General features: G+C 35.0%; 3 gene segments (V, D, J or C); 1 reads left to right on the top strand and 2 right to left on the bottom strand.

The window, feature by feature from the left end:
* The window catches only part of LOC132125477 (Ig kappa chain V-III region PC 2485/PC 4039-like), a 370198-nt gene that overhangs the window by 223234 nt on the left and 126376 nt on the right, over positions 1–20588 (bottom strand).
* Positions 5881–8255, top strand: LOC132124753 (immunoglobulin lambda constant 7-like). The segment is given in 3 exon segments: positions 5881–5907; positions 6102–6150; positions 7942–8255. Coding segments are annotated over 3 exon segments (390 nt in total).
* Positions 11982–12822, bottom strand: LOC132125475 (Ig kappa chain V region 3381-like). The segment is given in 2 exon segments: positions 11982–12605; positions 12704–12822. Coding segments are annotated over 2 exon segments (375 nt in total).

The raw sequence follows: 20588 nt of genomic DNA, 5'->3' as shown, positions 1-20588 counted from the left end.
TTTTATTTAGATATATAGATAAAATGTATGTAATGTATGTGTGTGTGTATAAATGTATATATTTCATCAGCCTTTACTCCAATTTATGTAATTTATTATAAAACCCTGTCTGTTTACTTAAGTAACAGATATAGGTTGTCATGCCATAACATATTTTTAATACGACTGACTTTATATTAAATGTGAATTTAACATTGAAAGTTAATGTGATATAAAAACTGCTACTAATCTTTCATTGTTCAGAAAGAGAGCAAATAACATTTACATTATCAAAGATCATTTTCATTGACAGTCTAGATTTCAATCACTCTCAGAAACTCCCATTAAAATCACTGAAACTGTTAACACTGTGAAATCAATATCTTATTTACCGATTCGTACACACATCTGCACTTAGTATTCAGTCAGGAGCGAGTGAAGGAAGCACCGGCATTTTAGCGATGACTCATCTGAACACCTCTGATTGGCCAATGCTTTAATAAGCTCAAAAGAATCATTGTGTGATTGGTTATAATGCGCAGTGCTGTAAAAACACATCTATCTCTGGCTCAGCGCCAGCCAGCGATCACAGGTCTGAATTTAGCAGCTGATGATATGACTTGCTGAACGTACTCGCACCGGTGTGATTGTATTAAAATTAATAAAATCTTAATCAGCTATTTTTTGTCTTTTGGAAGCTGCATTCAACTTGACTCCCCTCTGTTATAAGCCACACACATACAACTTAATTTCACAGTGGTATTGTGTACTGTAATCGAATGTAGCCCAAGTTATTACTCAGGCAGGGAACTGAACGACTCATTCAAACTGATTCATGAACCAATTCACTCGTTTGCCAATTGGTTTGATCAAGCCTTTGAACAGAATTGACTCAAAAGAATGAATCATTCGCGAATGGGCATCGCTCATTGCCCAGAGAAAAGTAGACAGCGCGTTTGGATCAAACTGAAGCATTTATAACATTTATTGCATTAAGATAAAGTAACGAGAGGAGCGTCGCCCACAGTAACGAAGTAAAAGTACAGATTTTTCCACAAAAATTTACTCAAGTAAGAGTATAAATTACCTATCTTTAAATATACTCCGAAAAGTATTAGTTACCCCAAAAAATTACTCAAGTAAATGTAACGAAGTAAATGTAACTCGTTACTACCCACCTCTGACTGAATCTTAGTCATTTTTACTAGGTCCACTTCTACTAATTGCACATTTATTTCATCAGAGATTAGACTCTGTACGGATCAATAATTGTGAATAATAATGAATAACTATCATCACCTATATAAAGTATAACAACCTACATCTAGGTACAGGTTAACACCTGATGTCATTTCTTCTGGGCTTCTGAATTACAACAAATGCGTTTTAGAAACACATGGTTATAACAGCCAGAGAAAAGACTAAGACAGAAGTCAAGGGTCAAGGGCCCAACTAAAGCAAACACTGATCTCTAACATGGTTACTTCAAATGAAACAATAAATCAACATCTAAACCTTAGTTCATTCTCAATAAGATCTTCTGTAGACGTCTGACAGAAATAAAGTCAGTCTGGTTATTAATAAGTGGAGCTGGTGATGCTGTTTGTGGGGTTGTTTAATCAGATCTTGAGAGATTTCATGTATTTTATTTCAGTTGATTTCATCTAAGGCTGTGTCTGAAGTCAGTTGTAGTAGTTCTTGTGTTTCTCTTTTCTTCAGTAATTCTGTTTGTTAACAGCAGCTGTTCATCACTAATTCACAATCAGCACTTAGTTAATCACTTAATTACTTAATTGCAATGTACATCTTCTTTCAGTGAACTCAACTGAATTAAGTTCAGAGTACTCATACTCATAAGTACTCACTGTTAGTTTTTTTTCCACTTAAATGGTTTAAGGCAATCGGTTGCCTTAAATGGTTTGAGTTAACATAACTTGTCAGGTTTGAGTGAGGCTGTGTCTGAAGTCAGCTGTAGTTCCTTTCTCTGTTTTCTTCAATGTTTCTGTTTGTTAACAGCAGTTGTTAATCACTAAAGCTCAATTATCACTCAATTAATCACCTAATCACTTAATTGCAATGTATATCTTCTTTCAGTGAACTCAACTGAATTAAGTTCAGAGTACTTATAACTGTTAGTTTTTTCAACTTAAATGGTTTAAGGCAATCGGTTGTTTCAAACGGTTTGAGTTAACATAACTTAAGGATATCTGTTTACTCAAACCGTTTGAGTTAAGTTTAATTGTCGGGTTTTAAAGTCAAGGCAATCGGTTTACTCAAACGATTTGAGTTAAGTTAACTTGTCGGGTTTTACAGTGTAGGTAATACAGCGGCTATAGCCATCAACTCCACCTTGAATCACAAATCCCCATGGATTTAACTCGTGGTTTGTGTCAATATGCCTGAAATAAGAATAATTTCTATTATTATTATCCACATAGGATCAAGGTGTAACTTTTTTGGCTTTTTCTTGCCAAAAAGCTTTTTTTGAAAAATTAAAACATTTAAAAATTCTCAATAATGTTTTTTTCCCCCTTCCTGTTTATACTTTAACTTTTATTTATTTTTTTATGTATCGTTATCTCAAATTTTCATGATGATTTTACAACAGCAACAACCATAATAGTTACACTAAAATACTGTTTCTTACTGTATAACTAATAAGTAATTATTGAAGTAACAGCTAATCAATAACTAATGTATTCTGTCATACCTCTTGAAGAACAGCAAATCAAGTTTCTACAATACATTTATATATTGTAGAAACTGAATATATTTAACATATGGAACATTTTGGTAATTCTGTATGTTTTCCGATGGTTGGCATCTTCTCTTCTCGGGTATTTGGTTCTTCATTTAAGGGTTGGATCCAGACTAAGGCTTCTGGAATTCCTAGTTATTATTATAGTTATTATTATCATTATTCTTATAAACCACATCAAAGTTAAACTTTTTGGCTTTGTTGTCTTTTTCTTGCCAAAAACTTGTTAAAAATATAAATTAATAATAAAAATATAAAAAATAATTAATTAATTTATCTAAATATCATGTTTTTTTTCATGCTTATACTTTTTTATGTTGCATTATCTCACTTTTTCACTAAAATTTTACAACAACAGCAATCTTTCTTCATTAACCAGCTAGAGAGTAATAACAAATTTACAAAACACATCCCACAATTGATTTGGGACAGAGACATTGTAGACCCTCCGTTCGTCCTCTTAAAGCTCTTCCCACTGGATCTATGATTCTTAAACGCTCTCGCACTCGCCATCGCAGAACTCTTATCCCTCTTCCTCTCAAACTAACAGTGATGTAGGTCTCTCCCGATCCAGGGGTTTGTTGAAGAACCTCAGTAATATGACAATCTAGATCATCATTTGAAATGGTTGTGAAACTCCCATAGTCCACTAAACCAAGTTGTCTGCTGTGGTTGTACAGTGTTCGAATGTTTACAGACAACATTCGTGATATGGCCATCCAGCTAAATCCTAAGTCCCGCATGTGAATCAACAGAGCAGCTGATATGTTGAACCTCAAACAAGAAAAAAACTAAATAACAAAAATGTGCTAATTCACAAAGTGTTAATGCATAACTTGTATTAATTATTTTGTTTGCAACTTGCAAAGAGGTTAAAGTACAATAAATTATCATCACTCACCTCAGCCTTCCTCTCTGTGATGCAGAATGTGCATTTCTACCATGCACTTGTGTAGCTTCTACCTGGAGGACTATTTCAGCCAACATTTCCCTAAGAGATTCATAAATTCCTTCGAGAATGATGCATAATGTTCTTTCAGCAACATTTTGTTGAACATGACTGCCCATAACCGCTAAGAATGTTGCAAGAATGGAAATATGATCCTCGAGATGACGTGATGTAGACTCCAGATTGTTTATGTTGTTTGGAGTATGACCAACTGTTTCAAAAAAGTCTTGTAGCTCACCAAAGTATTGGAAAATATCAGTGAATGACATTTTTAAATGAATCACAATTCAAAAGGCCAAAACAAGCTACACATTATTCAGTGAGAATTGTCAAATGTACACTTTCTTTTCACATATTCACACTTTCACATACATTTAGACTTTCATTCTATCTATCTATCTATCTATCTATCTATCTATCTATCTATCTATCTATCTATCTATCTATCTATCTATCTATCTATATTCAGACTTTCATTCCATATATTCAGACTTCACTTCAAAAAAGTGTGAAACTATAATTTGATTGTGGGAAATCAAAAACATAATTTTCACTACTGACTCACAGAATGATTCTTAACACAAAACATCATTTGAGATTTTCACTTTGGAAGAAGAAGAAAAAGATAATAGGAATGAAAGTTTAATGTTCTATGACACGCAAAAGGAGTTGCTATGATTAACTTATTTAGTGTAATTCTGGATTGAAAGGACATGAGAACTGTTTCCCTGAATACTGTAAGTATCATCAGATTACATTGGATTGTTTAATGGTGGAACATTTTAAATGATGAATTAAATACATCCATGTTGAAGTAATGAGTGAAACACACATTAAAGAACCAGAAAGATTCATAAATCAGTACAAGACTTTTTTGAGTAAATGAGACTGTTATAAGAAATAACCTCCATCAGCAGCTGCAGTGTCTCTCAGCTGTATCAGTGCAGTCACTGTGACTCTGACTGATGGAGGTTTTTGTACGACTCTTTATCACTGTGTGAACACCCAGCTACTACTGATCCAGTGTACACTCTGACAGTAATAATCTCCTGTATCTTCAGTCTGGACTCCTCTGATGGTCAGAGTGAAATCTTTTCCAGTATTTGCTGTTCCACTGCCACTGAATCTAGAAGGAGTTCCTGACTGGAGGCTGTTTATGCTATAAATGAGGAGTTTAGGAGCTTCTCCAGGTTTCTGCTGATACCAGTATAAGTAGTTGCTGTATATTCCTACATCTATGTTACACTCTATTGTAGCTGTTTGACCGAGCTGGACAGTTTTAACTTTAGGTTGAGTCAAAGTGACTCCTCTGGAGGCTGAAGAAGAGAAAATAAAGTCAGTTTGTCAGTAAAGCACCTTTATAGCAAAATATTGGTATATTAAAATGGTAAAATAACAACAACAACAATAGCTTATTATTCTTATTAAGCTGATATATCAAACTTAATATTTCACCTTGAATAAAAGCTGCAGTGGTCCAGATGAGGATGAGGATGTTGTTCATTGTTGTTGTTGTGTCTTGTGTGATGATGAAGATTGTGTTCTGTTCTGCTCTCAGTCATGAAGTGTTAAACTCACAGCTCTATAAACACTCTCAGAGCACTGAAGCATGTGCTGACGATGCAAAGAAGTGGGCAGGATTCACAACAGCTTTATTTTAAGGAGATTTTGTTACAGATGTTACATGTACTTACTCTAACAACAACGGTAAATCATGCATAATCCAAAACCCTAACCATAACCCTACATTCATAGAAATTAATATTACTCAGTATTTATGTAATTACACTGCAACATCACCTTTAAATAAAGTATAGCATATTAAAATAATAACTTTACACTGAATGCAATGTGACACGAAACCCTTTTTAGAATCACCCTCTTCAGAAATATTTATCACCCATGATTCATTTATTATATTCATTTATATTATATCATATGATATTCATGAGGTAGGACCACCATTACGTAGAATAAAGCAGCTATATCTGAACCTCTGATTTAATTCTTCATCTCATTACTGTACTTTACACCATTTCTGTTGAGAGTGAGTTTTTGCAAGTGAAGGGTGAGAATAAGAAGAATAAAACACTTTATGAAACATTATAAACAAGATGAATTACACACTGGCATGATAATAAATTGATTTTAACTGAATAAACTTACTGCAAGATTGCACAACTAATATAGATTAATGTCAGAAATCAATATTGATTCAGTGGTGAGTCAATGTCATGTTGCTATGTGAGACAGAAATACGTTTTTACATAAAAAAAAAATATTTAGTATGAAGGAGTTTTACATTTGAAAAATAGAGAGATGTTTCTACTCTCAGTGTGTTGAAGTGTTTCTCTCTCTGCTGGAGTGTGTGTTCACTCGAGTGGAATAGAGGTTTTTGTACGAGTGTTTCATTAGATTGTATCACTGTGGTACACATTCGGTGGAGGAACTAAACTGGTGCTCGGTAAGTCTGTTTAAATTCTCCAGTGCAAACAAACAATTTAGATTGTGTACAAGTATTATTATTATTAGCATTTTTTTCCCGAACCAGAATTGTATTTATTTAATTTTATTTATTTTTATATAAATAAAATAAGGTTTATTTGTTAATATTAGTTAAATACATTAGTTTCTGTGAAGTAACAATGAAAAATTATTGTAAAGCATTTATTAATCTCAGTCTATCCCATATTAATTCTTTACTAATACAGTATTAAAATCCAAAGTTTTATCTGCTAATATTAATTAATGGACCCGAGTTGACATGAACTAACAATGAACAGTTGAACCTTTATTAATCTTTGTTAACTAAGATTAATAAATACTTTAACAAATGTATTGTTCATTGTTAGTTAAAATGAATTAACGCATTAATTAACGTTAACTTATGAACCTTACTGCAGAGTGTTACACATTTTATAAATATAGTTTTACAGTAAATATTTAAACTAAAATATTGTGCCGTTTAGATATTCAGATGATTTCAACTGAATTATTAAATTTTTCATAATCTGGCTCACTCTTGATTGTATTATTTATCACATATTTAATACATGGGAAAAAAGAGATTAAAATGAAAATAAAAATATTTTAAAATATAAATGGAGCTACTTTCTATAGATCAATCGATGATTTTGAATATCCTTTGCTCATGTTGTGCTCATAATTCAGTGGATTTAAGAAAAGCTCATTATATAAGCTCATATATATATATATATATATATATATATATATATATATATACAGTACAGACCAAAAGTTTGGACACATTACTATTTTTAATGTTTTTGAAAGAAGATTCTTCTGCTCATCAAGCCTGCATTTATTTGAAAAAAAAATACAGAAAAAAATTGTAATATTGTGAAATATTATTACAACTTAAAATAATAGTTTTCTATTTGAATAAACTTAAAAAAAAAAAAAATTCCTGTGATGCGAAGCTGAGTTTTCAGCATCATTCCTCCAGCCTTCAGTGTCACATATAACATGTCTATCACATGATCATTTAGAAATCATTCTAATATTCTGATTTATTATGAGTGTTGGAAACAGTTCTGCTGTCTAATATATTTGATCAATAAAAGGTTAAAAAGAACTGCATTTATAAAAAAATTATAATAATATATTTTCTTTACTATCACTTTTTATCAATTTAACACAACCTTGCTGAATAAAAGTATTGATTTTATTAAAAAAAAGAAAGAAAAAAAATTACTGCTCCCAAATTACTGACCAGTAGTGTATATTGTTGTGTATATTGTAAAAATTCATTTTTGCATCAAAGAAATAAATGACAATTTAAAGTATAATAAATTTAAAAACAATTATTATAAATTGTAATAATATATCACAATATTACATTTTTTTCTGTATTTTTAATCAAATAAATGCAGGCTTGATGAACAGAAGAAACTTCTTTTAAAAACATTAAAAATAGTAATTTTCCAAACTTTTGGTCTGTACTGTATAATATATGTATATATATATAAATATAAATATATATAAAATAACTCAGTTGCTTAATTTCTAATTCCAGTATCATTTGTAGTCACACAATATCTTTTTGAAATTGTGTTTTGAGTTGAATTTCTCACTGTACTACGATACAAAGACATCATTTAGGAATATAAATCTACTGGGATTAAAGCAGTAAATATATTAATATATTTTGTTTCATTTTTTAGGTTTCATTGAAATGTATGTAGTGTTTGTGTTTTCTCTGTGTTGGTGAATGTGTTGTGTTTGTCTCTTGCAGCTGGTCCCACAGTGAAGCCCTCAGTGTCTCTGCTGCCGCCCTCTTCTCTGCAGATCTCTGGAGACTCAGCCGCACTGCTCTGCCTGCTCAGCTCTTACTCTCCACAGGGGGCGCTGGTGAGCTGGACACTGGACGGCTCAGAGGTCACCGAGGGGGTTGTGACCAGCGCAGAGAGCGAGCAGGACGGCCGCTACAGCCGCAGTAGTGTCCTGACCCTCAGCAAAGCACGCTGGGAAGCGGGAGAGCAGTACGTCTGCAGAGTAACACATGATGGAGCTCCTCATGAGGCCTCGTTCCACAAGAGTCGCTGTTAGTCGCTCGCAGTGCTGATATTTCTCCAGTGAGCGCTGCTCTCTCCTGAAGATGAGCGTATCTGAGTGTCCTGTGTCAGGCAGGATTCACATGAGTCTAGTGCTGCAGCTGTAGTCATTTACAACTCAATACTGAAAGAGAGCTCTAGTGTCAAAGCACTGGCTGATCTTTCAATCTGCTGTGTTTGCTGCAACATTCAATAAAGCTTCTCAACAAACTCCATTTGTGTCTGACAACATCATTCAACTAACAGATGAAGATGCATGTAGTGTTTGTCCAGGTGTTTTTCAGAAGCTCGATCAGTAGCAGTAAATCTAGTCAAATAAAGCTCTTGGGGTTTGAACATGGTCTCTGGAGACAGAGCTGCTCTATTCTGAGAGGATCACAATCACTCCACCCTGACAATGCAAATGAGATTTTCAGCTCACACTCCCAGAGTCACTGTTTGATTGGTTACATGATCTGGACTGAAACACACCAGTTTCACTTCTGCTGTAGTCCTGCAGCACACAGACAAACTCATTATTACATTTCAGGTTTTTTATTTTTTATTTTTTTTAATTCCTTTTTCCAATCTGTAGTCACATTTTCAAAACACTATACACATTTAGCACAACATCAGTCTGTGGTGACCATATCTTTAGCACAATTCATGTTGTTTTCACACAATATTCAGTTAATTAACACATTTCTAAAATGCTTACATTTTCTTTTCACATAAGCTATACCTTATACCAAAATCATAGATCTTTCTTATCTTTTTTTTTTTTACAAATGCTTTTTTTACAAATGCTTTTACAAATGCACAGCATGACAGAAATGAAAACCTAATGTTACAAACTTTAAATATAGTGTAAAGCCTCTACTTCTGGAACAACATCAACTCAAAAAGTATTGGAAAATATCTCTATATAAAATATTGTAACAACTGATAAGCAATTTTAAGTAACAGATCACTAAAATTTTTAAAAATAGCTGATTCTAGTCTCAGTTGGAAGAATAGTCAGGTGTTGATGGTCGTTACATTACATCAACATAGAGTAAAAAAGACCTCTTTGAACGGGTTTTGTAGATGCAGAACAACACAGAATCAGACAGAGAAAAATGATGCCTGTGTTTCTTGTTTTTGGACTGCTTTCCCCGTTATTGACCTCTAGCCTGTTTTGGATTTTGATTTTGGATTACCCCATTAAACACACTGCATTTGGATCTCGCGTTTCCTGTGATCAATCGTTACACTATTTAACATGCACTGTGACATTTAGTCCTTTTTAACTTATAAACTCCTTGAGATTTTAAAGTTAGTTTAATAGTATTTAAATTCAAGTTTAAAAATAGGTTTTAACTGCTTAAATTATTTCTATGAATTAGTAATATGTTATCATGTTTATTCTTGAAGAAAATAATTGTTTATTCTTTAAGAAAATAAGGGACGATCCAAATATTTGTTTTGCTTTACCTGTTTATGTAGGCTACAATTATTCAAAAATAAATAAATAAAAATAAAATGTCATTAAAAATACCATCGGCCTGAGTAAATTTGACCATTATAGAATTGTGACTTTAAAGGTGAAAATACTGTGAAATTACAAATGGCATTGAATTTAAGAGCATAACAACTAAAGGTTTATGAAATGTTAGCCAATAAAGCATTTTTTTAAACAAAGTTGTGAACTAAAATATAATTTCAACCATACAGCATGTGAATAAATAAAATGCATACTTTTCATAACATTTCATTATTCATAAAATGCATAACGTTTCTGGTGTTTGGATTTGTACTTCAATATAATGAGCTCCAAGTTTAAGAATAGCCCTAGACTAGTTTCTCTCTCTCTCTCTCTATCTCTCTCTCTCTCTCTTTTACAGCATTAGCTCAATGAAATACGTCTTTCTTCAGGTAGAAGTAATGTTTTCCTGCTTGCTAAATGTTGGTCTCATGATCAATAAGATTTATTCGCCTCAATCTGATTTAATAAAGTCAAACCGCAGATGGTGAAGCTGCGTCAGTGAGTGGAGTCACCGCTTTTCACCGCTTTTTTTGTCCAGGGCTGGTTTCTATCATTTTCATAACTTTTTTTTCTAACAAAGACATTTAAAAGTTTTTTGATTGTGATAAATGAGTGACAGGCTTTAACAAATTTAAATGGAGCAGACTTCACATGCTGTAAATTATGTTTTATTCAGAATTTAAATAGAAGTTTATGTTTGACAAGCAGCCACGTATAATACAGAGAAAGCCAACTGCTACAAAAAAATGATAATTTCAGAAGCACATGATTCTGCAGCCGATCTGGTCCAACCCATTGACTGTATAAAAACATGGACGTAGTGTCCGTAACTAAAAGCGTCCGAAAAGCGTTTTTTAAGCCAAATATGGGCAGAGGAGGCCGTATAACCAAGCATCACTTCGGGATAATTGAAAATGGCCAAAAAGGCGGGAGCTGGTTGCTGAAACCACGCCCACTTAGCTTGATAGCGGTGACAGCAGCGGCAATCCACCTGTCACTCAAGTTGCTAACTAAAGTTAATATAATTTAAATGGATGAGTTATAAAAAAATTCAGCCCCCTCACAGTTGTCATGGAGGGAACTAGCTATAGACGAAAATCATTTTTTGTACCAGGCTGTAAACATGTTTTTTTTTCTGCTGTTAAGCTGGTCATTTTAATTGGGAGTCTATGGGATTGACTCCCTTTTGGAGCCAGACTCTAGCGGCCAGTCGATGAATTACAGTTTTAGAAACTTCTGTGTTGTTTCAAGAGAGGGAGCAGAAAGTTGCTACTTGGTCCAAACACAGGATTTAGGTAAGGAAACGGTTATTATTTCTATTGGCTGCCACTCTAAATCAAGCTCACCTGCTTGCTTTTCTGTTTAGTACAGACCAAAAGTTTGGACACACCTTCTCATTCAAAGTTTTCTTTATTTTCATGACTATGAAAATTGTAGAGTCACACTGAAGGCATCAAGGGCTATTTGACCAAGAAGGAGAGTGATGGGGTGCTGCGCCAGATGACCTGGCCTCCCCAGTCACCGGACCTGAACCCAATCCAGATGGTTTAGGGGTGAGCTGGACCGCAGACAGAAGGCAAAAGGGCCAACAAGTGCTAAGCATCTCTCGGGGAACTCCTTCAAGACTGTTGGAAGACCATTTCAGGTGACTACCTCTTGAAGCTCATCAAGAGAACGCCAAGAGTCTGCAAAGCAGTAATCAAAGCAAAAGGTGGCTACTTTGAAGAACCTAGAATATGACATATTTTCAGTTGTTTCACACTTTTTTGTTATGTATATAATTCCATATATAATTCCACATGTGTTAATTCATAGTTTTGATGCCTTCAGTGTAACTTTACAATTTTCATGGTCATGAAAATAAAGAAAACTCTTTGATTGAGAAGGTGTGTCCAAACTTTTGGTCTGTACTGTATATATATATATATATATACTTTATTAACAAGTAATTGTAACACTTTACAATAGGGTTCGATTAGTTAATGTAAGTTAAAATTAAATTTATGCATTTAGCAGACACTTTTATTCAAAGTAACTTAGTGCATTCAGGCTATCAATTTTTACCTATAAATAGGTAATTTAAGTTAATGTATTAAAGTCTATTATTATTGTAAAGTACTTCCTACAGAATTTATTTTGAGCGTTCACTTCAAGCCCCCCACATTTCATTCTTCTCAGTCATTCCTCTTGAAAGATTCATGTCATTATCCTGTTGAAATTTCCATTTAAGTTTCAGAAAACTGCTCAACTTTTGACTTTTCTGTCCAGAGCACATTGTTCCAGACATTTAGTCCTCAAGCAGACAAGACTAGAGCAGATGAATCTGATATTTAAATGTTCATGTAGGTAAATAAATACAGTTCATATTAATGTCCGTATGCCATAATCTCTGGAAAATGTGTTACTTGAAGTCATTGTGTTGTTTGTGATCCTCATCAGCAGCTGCAGTGTCTCTCAGCTGTATCAGTGCAGTCACTGTGACTCTGACTGACGGAGGTTTTTGTACGACTCTTTATCACTGTGTGAACACATAGCTACTACTGATCCAGTGTAGACTCTGACAGTAATAATCTCCAGTATCTTCAGTCTGGACTCCTCTGATGGTGAGAGTGAAATCAGTGCCAGATCCACTGCCACTGAATCTAGAAGAAGTTCCAGTGTAAGGGGTTGATGTCACATATATGAGGAGTTTAGGAGCTTCTCCAGGTTTCTGTAAGTACCAGTGTAAATAATCATTATTATACACTGAACTGCTGGTTTTACAATTTATTCTGACTTCTTGTCCTTGAGCTGCTGTTATTAATGATGGACTCTGAGTTACAGTGTACTGTCCTCTACACTCTGAAAGAAAGAACAAGAATAATATTTAGATAAATGTGACGATGTACATTTCAAATATTAAAGAATTAATAATAATTATCAAATTTCATCACACAAACCTTGAGCAAACAGTGTGAGAGTCCAGATGAGGATGATGATGTTGTTCATTGTTGTTGTTGTGTCTTGTGTGATGATGAAGATTGTGTTCTGTTCTGCTCTCAGTCATGAAGTGTTAAACTCACAGCTCTATAAACACTCTCAGAGCACTGAAGCATGTGCTGACGATGCAAAGAAGTGGGCAGGATTCACAACAGCTTGAGCTGCCAACAAAACCATATTATAGTATATTTGATTTAACATTTTCACAAATATTAGTTTGGTAACACTTTATTATAGGAACCAGTTCTCACTATTAAATAGTTGTTTATTAGCATGCCTATTATTAAAATATTGACTGTACCTAAACTTTCAAGGGTTAGTTCACCCAAAAGTGAAAATTCCATTGCTGTCTATGGAGGGTCAGAGAACTCCCAAAATGCATCAAAAGCATCTTAATTTGTGTTTCTGAAGATGAACGGAGGTATTACAGGTTTTGAACGACATGAGGGTGAGTAATTGATGACATAAATTTCTTTTTTAGGTGAATTAACCCTTTAACAACTACATTACTAACTATTAATAAGCAGGGAATTAGAACGAGTTTTTTTGGCAAAAGTCCTTGTTAATAGTTTGTTAATAGCGAGAACTGGACCTTAAAATAAAGTATGTCATTATTTTTAGTAACTGTTGTTGAATCCAGGGCCAGAGGTTTCAAATGTAAAGTGGATTCACAGTGATTGAGCTGCAGATGAAGAATAGAAACATTATGAGAAACACAACGTCATCCATGATAGAAGAGGTCAAAGGTCATTAGGTCATTAAATATATACTGTATCTTGAAAAAAAAATTATATAAGCACATATTGAAGATATTTTATATATGAACGTTTTATTCCCAAAACTAAATGACTGCATGTCTTCAACAGCTGAAGTGTTTCTACTCTCAGTGTGTGGAATAGAGGTTTTTGTACGAGTGTTTCATTAGATTGTATCACTATGGTACACATTCGGTGGAGGAACTAAACTGGTGCTCGGAAAGTCTGTCTTTTTGATTCTTCATTAAAAACTTGCAATTGAAAATTGAAAAAAAAAAAATTGCAATTTAGATTGTAAAAAAAGAAAAAAAAAAAACGATCGGCCGATCGTTAATGCGCATCTCGTCAGTAAAGCCGGTTCTCTAATCAGCGGTTAATTCCATCAGGTGCGTGATTTCACATAGAGCAGCTTTTACTACACAAAGCCGTTGTTGCACATAACGATCGGCCGATCGTGATCGGAGCACCCCTAATACATATAATATTGTTTCAATTGTTTAAAGTGTAAACTACTCATCATTCATAGATCTTTCACACACACACACAACCTGTAACCGGCAGGTTTGTAAAACATTTACATCTGATGAGTAGTTTACACTAAATTAAAGAATGCAGAAAGTGTTGTAAATGAAGTATTCATGCGTTTACACAACAGGTTTTGAACACTTTGTAGTGTGTACTGCAGTGTAAGGGCGACTGGTGAGAGTTAGACAGATGTCTTCTGACACACACAGAGTATTTGAGTAGTTGCAATCAATTTATTTTAACTATATATAAATAAACAAATTTAGTTGATTAACTATCAACATTTTTATTTGTAGCTAAAATATATTGTTTGCAACTACTTAGCTTTAAAATAAAATTGTATAATTTTTTTTCAGTGCATTAATCTTTTACTAAGGATCTGTTTGATTATTTCATGATGCTATTTTTAAAAAATAACTTACAAGATTTGTAAATCGTTAGAATATTACTTAATAATCATTTGTGAATGTATAGTCATGTTTTGTAAATGATTAGTTAATCATCATCTAATCATTTGTAAATTATTTCTAACAATGTACAACACATAGATAAAATATTAACATTTCACGTATTAATCATTTATGAACACAGTCATGTTTTGTAAATGATTAGTTTACTTAGTTTAATGAATTAACAAACACACACATATATTGTTAGCATATCACTTATTAATTGTTTATGATTGTTTTGTAAATGATTAGTTCATGATTAACTAATCAATTATAAATGTCTTACAACTGAACGTCTTTAGAAAGTTGTTACCATTCACTTTGAACAAACAATTCCTGTCTAAATACTTTCATAATGTTTTATCAGTTTATCAGATTTTTTTCTTTTTTTTTCTTTTATACATTTCTATATTTTGTTCATAGTATTTTATTGTAGATGTCATAAACAGAAAAAAAGAGATTTGATGTTAAAATGTAAAGGTAGAAATTTTCTGCAGATAATTTAATGATTCTGAATCTGTTTTGATCGTGTTGTTCTTCTAATTCAATGATTTTAATATGCATACAAAATATGTGTAAATCTTTTAAACACATTTGATTCAGTTATTTTTCTAATTATGAACAGTAATATACTCTAACTTGTAGCCACACATTGTGTCCTGTTGAAATGCTGTGAATGCTGCAGGGCAGAAGAGTGCTGGAGCTGCAGTGTGTTTTCTCTGTGTTTGTGAATGTGTTGTGTTTGTCTCCTGCAGCTGGTCCCACAGTGAAGCCCTCAGTGTCTCTGCTGCCGCCCTCTTCTCTGCAGATCTCTGGAGACTCAGCCGCACTGCTCTGCCTGCTCAGCTCTTACTCTCCACAGGGGGCGCTGGTGAGCTGGACACTGGACGGCTCAGAGGTCACCGAGGGGGTTGTGACCAGTGCAGAGAGCGAGCAGGACGGCCGCTACAGCCGCAGTAGTGTCCTGACCCTCAGCAAAGCACACTGGGAAGCGGGAGAGCAGTACGTCTGCAGAGTAACACATGATGGAGCTCCTCATGAGGCCTCGTTCCACAAGAGTCGCTGTTAGTCGCTCGCAGTGCTGATGTTTCTCCAGTGAGCGCTGCTCTCTCCTGAAGATGAGCGTATCTGAGTGTCCTGTGTCAGGCAGGATTCAAATGAGTCTAGTGCTGCAGCTGTAGTCATTTACAACTCAATACTGAAAGAGAGCTCTAGTGTCAAAGCACTGGCTGATCTTTCAATCTGCTGTGTTTGCTGCAACATTCAATAAAGCTTCTCAACAAACTCCATTTGTGTCTGACAACATCATTCAACTAACAGATGAAGATACATGTAGTGTTTGTGCAGGTGTTTTTCAGAAGCTCGATCAGTAGCAGTAAATCTAGTCAAATAAAGCTCTTGGGGTTTGAACATGGTCTCTGGAGACAGAGCTGCTCTATTCTGAGAGGATCACAATCACTCCACCCTGACAATGCAAATGAGATTTTCAGCTCACACTCCCAGAGTCACTGTTTGATTGGTTACATGATCTGGACTGAAACACACCAGTTTCACTTCTGCTGTAGACCTGCAGCACACAGACAAACTCATTATTACATTTCAGGTTTTTTTTTTTTTTTTTTTTTTTTTAATTGCTAACATCCTTTTTCCAATCTGTAGTCACATTTTCAAAACACTATACACATTTAGCACAACATCAGTCTGTGGTGACCATATCTTTAGCAAAATTAATTTTGTTTTCACACAATATTCAGTTAATTAACACATTTCTAAAATGCTTACATTTTCTTTTCACATAAGCTATACCTTATACCAAAATCATAGATCTTTATTATCTTTTTTTTTTTTTTTTTTTTTTACAAATGCTTAAACACAGCATGACAGAAATGAAAACCTAATGTTACAAACTTTAAATATAGTGTAAAGCCTCTACTTCTGCAACAACATCAACTCAAAAGTATTGGAAAATATCTCTTTATAAAATATTGTAACAACTGATAAGCAATTTTAAGTAACAGATCACTAAAATATTTAAAAATAGCTGATTCTAGTCTCAGTTGGAAGAATAGTCAGGTGTTGAGGGTCTTTACATTACATCAACATAAAGTAAAAAAGACCTCTTTAAATTGGTTTTGTGGATGCAGAACAACACAGAATCAGACAGAGAAAAATTATGCCTGGGAGAGGGAGAGGAGTAGTTGTATCAGAAGAAGTGAATTCAGACTGCAAGCACAATTCCTGCTTTACACTCACATTGCAGTTCTAAAACACATGGTTTTTTCAAACCACTACACACAATTCTCTGCATTTCGCACAATTTTATGGCAGAAAAATCACTTGTTTTCACAAGGAACACACTACCATTCAAATATGCACACTGACTCATCACATGGGCAAACACTTGTCACACATTTTTACAATTAGCAAAGATAGCTTTAGCATAAAACGGCAAAAAGTGAGCTCTTCTGTTTTGGAGCAATGGATGCCAACAATGGAAACAGAGCCAGAGCCAGAGGAGTGAGAGTAAGAGGAGGAGGAGGAGGACAAGGACGAGGAAGGCCAAGGACCATAATCTTTAATGAGATCCGAGCCACTTTGGTTGAACATGTGGTCAACCATTGTCTAACAATGAGGGAGGCTGGGCAAAGGGTACAGCCAAGTTTGAGCAGGTACACTGTATCATCCATCACGGGAGCTTTCCGAAATGAGAATAGGTAAGAAATCTACTCGCACTAGAAAATTGCATTACTGGAAATCAATACAGTGCTCAATGAGTACAGTAGCACAGAATTACCTGTGGACTGTTCTGTGGGACTGTAAAAATAAAGTATGTTTCAAGTATTTGGGAAATGTATTCCTACTTTGTATTCCTACACAGTATTTACAGTATTTTACTATTTGTTTGGCAGAACTGAAAGAGTACCTAAGGTGGTCTCCTGAACAGGAAACTGCAGTCATGAACATGGTCTTAGAAAATAATGGCATAACAAGATATTTCCAAATATTGATAGGGTAAGCTTATCTACACTGGACTGTGTCTTGCGCAGAAATAATCTGAGGATGAAGCAGGTCTACAGGGTGCCATCTGAACGCAATTCAGAAAGAGTCAATGAATTGCGATATAACTATGTGCAAGTGAGTCCTATACAATCCCACAATTGATGCATACTTTCAACAGATTGGATTCAGGATTCAACCTCACAAAAAGACGAAAGAGAGGAAGGAATATCATCGGCCAGTGTGCCATTGTTGAAGTCCCTGGCCAGCGTGGAGGATTGCTGTGTGCAGTGATTACCCACCACGGCATCATCCATCACCATGCAACCCTTGATCCCTACAACACTGCCCATCTGATCACATTCTACACAACACACTCATTCCCCCAGACCAGATAGACGCCCCAGAGCAGGTACGTTGTCATTTGGGACAACTTAAGTTTCCACTGGGATGCTCCGGTTCGTAACTGGTTTACTGCCCACCCACGCTTTTTAGTTGTTTATCTCCCTCCATATTCCCCATTCCTCAATGGAGCTGGACTCACCATGCTAGGAGATATTTCCCCCTCTGCTTGGCCAGGAAAAACATTGCTTGTTATGTGGATGAGGTGCTGTGGCCAGACCGAATACGAAAAGAGGATGCAGCATAGTTTTTTGTTACTGTAACTGTATACAGTAAATTCTTCTGTTGTTTTGTATGTGACCACTGTATGTGCAACTTTGCTTTGGTTGGGATGTACACTGTACATTGTTTTTGTTGGAAAAATAAAATATATTTGTTACCGTGTATTTGTGTGTTCTGACTATAAAAACTATTTTATATATATGTAACAAAAGAAAACTTCACAATCACGGGAAGAAGGAGGCGGGAACCGGCGGACATTTAAATCAAACTTTAATAACCAAATAAACACAAAACAGGGTGACAGCTCCTCTCAGACGACCTCCACGCACAAACAAAACCAAAACACAAACTAAAATCCAGCCCTGGTCCTCTCTCATCCTTCACTGTCGTTGCTCCTCTTTTGTATCCTTCTGATCTCCTCCGTGGGACTCGAGACCAGCGAGTGGAGCAGGTGTCACTCATTTCCAAATCACTCCACCGACCTTGCTCAGTCCAACGGCTCTTGGCCCCGCCCCACTTGTCACATACCTCCATCGCCCCTCGCAGGTCAGGGGTACCCAGAAGACTGCGCTCTACAAAATGAAGCATTGCTTGGTAACTGGTCAACAAATTATTGATAGTTGTGTAAATATTGTCATACTAACAGTTGTCTGAAATTTGGGTTGATTGTAATCCATTACATACCTTTCTTTTGAAGTTATCTGACATTATCAAGATGAATTTGTTTTGATAGTTTAACTCTAAGTTATTGCCATGTTTTATTACCATTTTCTAAACTAGAGTGGATAAACTGTGATAATGTGTTTGTCTGAGTAAATTTTGGTTTGACCATATATATATAAGGCTATGCAGTGTTATTTTACATTTGATTATTCTGTTTCTGTACCTGGACACCTACAAACTATAAAAAAACTTAAAGGGTCAGTTCACCCGAAATGAAAATTACCCTGTGTTTTACTCACCCTAGAAGCATTCTAGGTGAATGTGACTTTCTTCCAGATGAATCCAATCAGAGTTATATAAAAATTTGTCCTGGCCACTCCAAGTCTTTCAATGGGGGTAAGTGGGTGTTTGTTGCCAACAGTTCAGAAGATGTGAAATAAAGTGTGTGCATCTGTAATAAAACGTCCGTGCTCCAGGAGGTGAATAAAGGCCTCCTGTAGCAAATCCAGGCATTTTTGTAAGATAAATATCCAGACTTCAAACGTAATAACCATTTTTCTCTCACTTCCACTGACTATTCTTGGAATTGTGAGTTTACATCTTTCATCAGACTTTATCTACGGTGGCCCAGTAGTGCACAACACAACGACATTAAAAAAGCAAACATAAGCTCACAACACAACGACATTAAGCCACAACACAAATAGGCCTACATTAACCCACAACACAACGAAATTCTCACAACACAACGACATTAAGCCACAACACGATGAAATTCTCACAACACAACGATATTCTCACAACACAAATACATTAAGCCACAACACAACGGAAATGCTCCCGACCACTAGGGAGCAGTTGGTCTGCAGAAATGGGCAATAGACTACGTATTTCCTGTGAAATCTCAGGGCGAATAAAAAGTTCCTGTCTTTATTCTGCCGTAGTGTGATTGCATTACCAGCTGCAAACTTTTATCCATAAACGATGAATATTAAATAATATTTATACATTTTGCTATAATACAACAAATTAAGTATACCACAGCAATATAATTATTTAATGAAGAGTTCCATAAAAATCTGTGAGGGTGGTTTACACAGCTATTACTGTGACCCGTTTTGTGAGGCTCCTCAAAGGTTTTTCACACTTCTTCCCTGGATGTAGAAACTCGAAATAAGTGGATTCAAATTAGTAATGTTAGATGTAAGGATTTCAACATCACTTCTGATACTTCAGTTTGCAGGCGCCTCTTCAACAATGACAACAGCATGCGAATCTACACTAGGTAAGATCTAAACCTTTATTACTATATTAACGAGCACAATGTAGGCCTATTGTGAATTTTTTAATTGTCATTATTTATTTTATGTCGCTGTGGTTGCCTGTTTGTTTAAAAACCCCTTCCGTGGATCAAGGCAATACGTGTTAATAGATGATTAACCCAAAAATAATGCTGTCATCATATACTCAACATTATGTCGCTGTAAACCATTATGGCTTGCTTTGTTCATTGGCATACAGAAATGTTGTAAATGTTACCGTCAGTCAGCCATCTAGATAGACCCCACAGAATAAATTCAGAACAGTTTAGAATGACACGAGGGAGAATAAGCTAAAACCCCAGCTAAAATCTTTTTACAGACCTACCTTTTTTCCACTTGTATGTCAATACATTATACATTTTTAAGTATCCTTCAGGTTCAGTGTAGGCAAACAAACTTTTTACATTGTTTGGTGTGTATTTTCTGAAAACATGTCTCATCCAATCTAGACTTGAGAAGTAGATCCATTTAATGGCCTTTTGGAGAGTTATTGAACCTGCATTCCACATG

This window comes from Carassius carassius, chromosome 43, assembly GCF_963082965.1.
Source record: "Carassius carassius chromosome 43, fCarCar2.1, whole genome shotgun sequence".
In the NCBI taxonomy this organism is placed as follows: Eukaryota; Metazoa; Chordata; class Actinopteri; order Cypriniformes; family Cyprinidae; genus Carassius; species Carassius carassius.
Note: the sequence above shows the minus strand (reverse complement) of the source record. Positions and strands in the feature narration are given on the sequence as shown.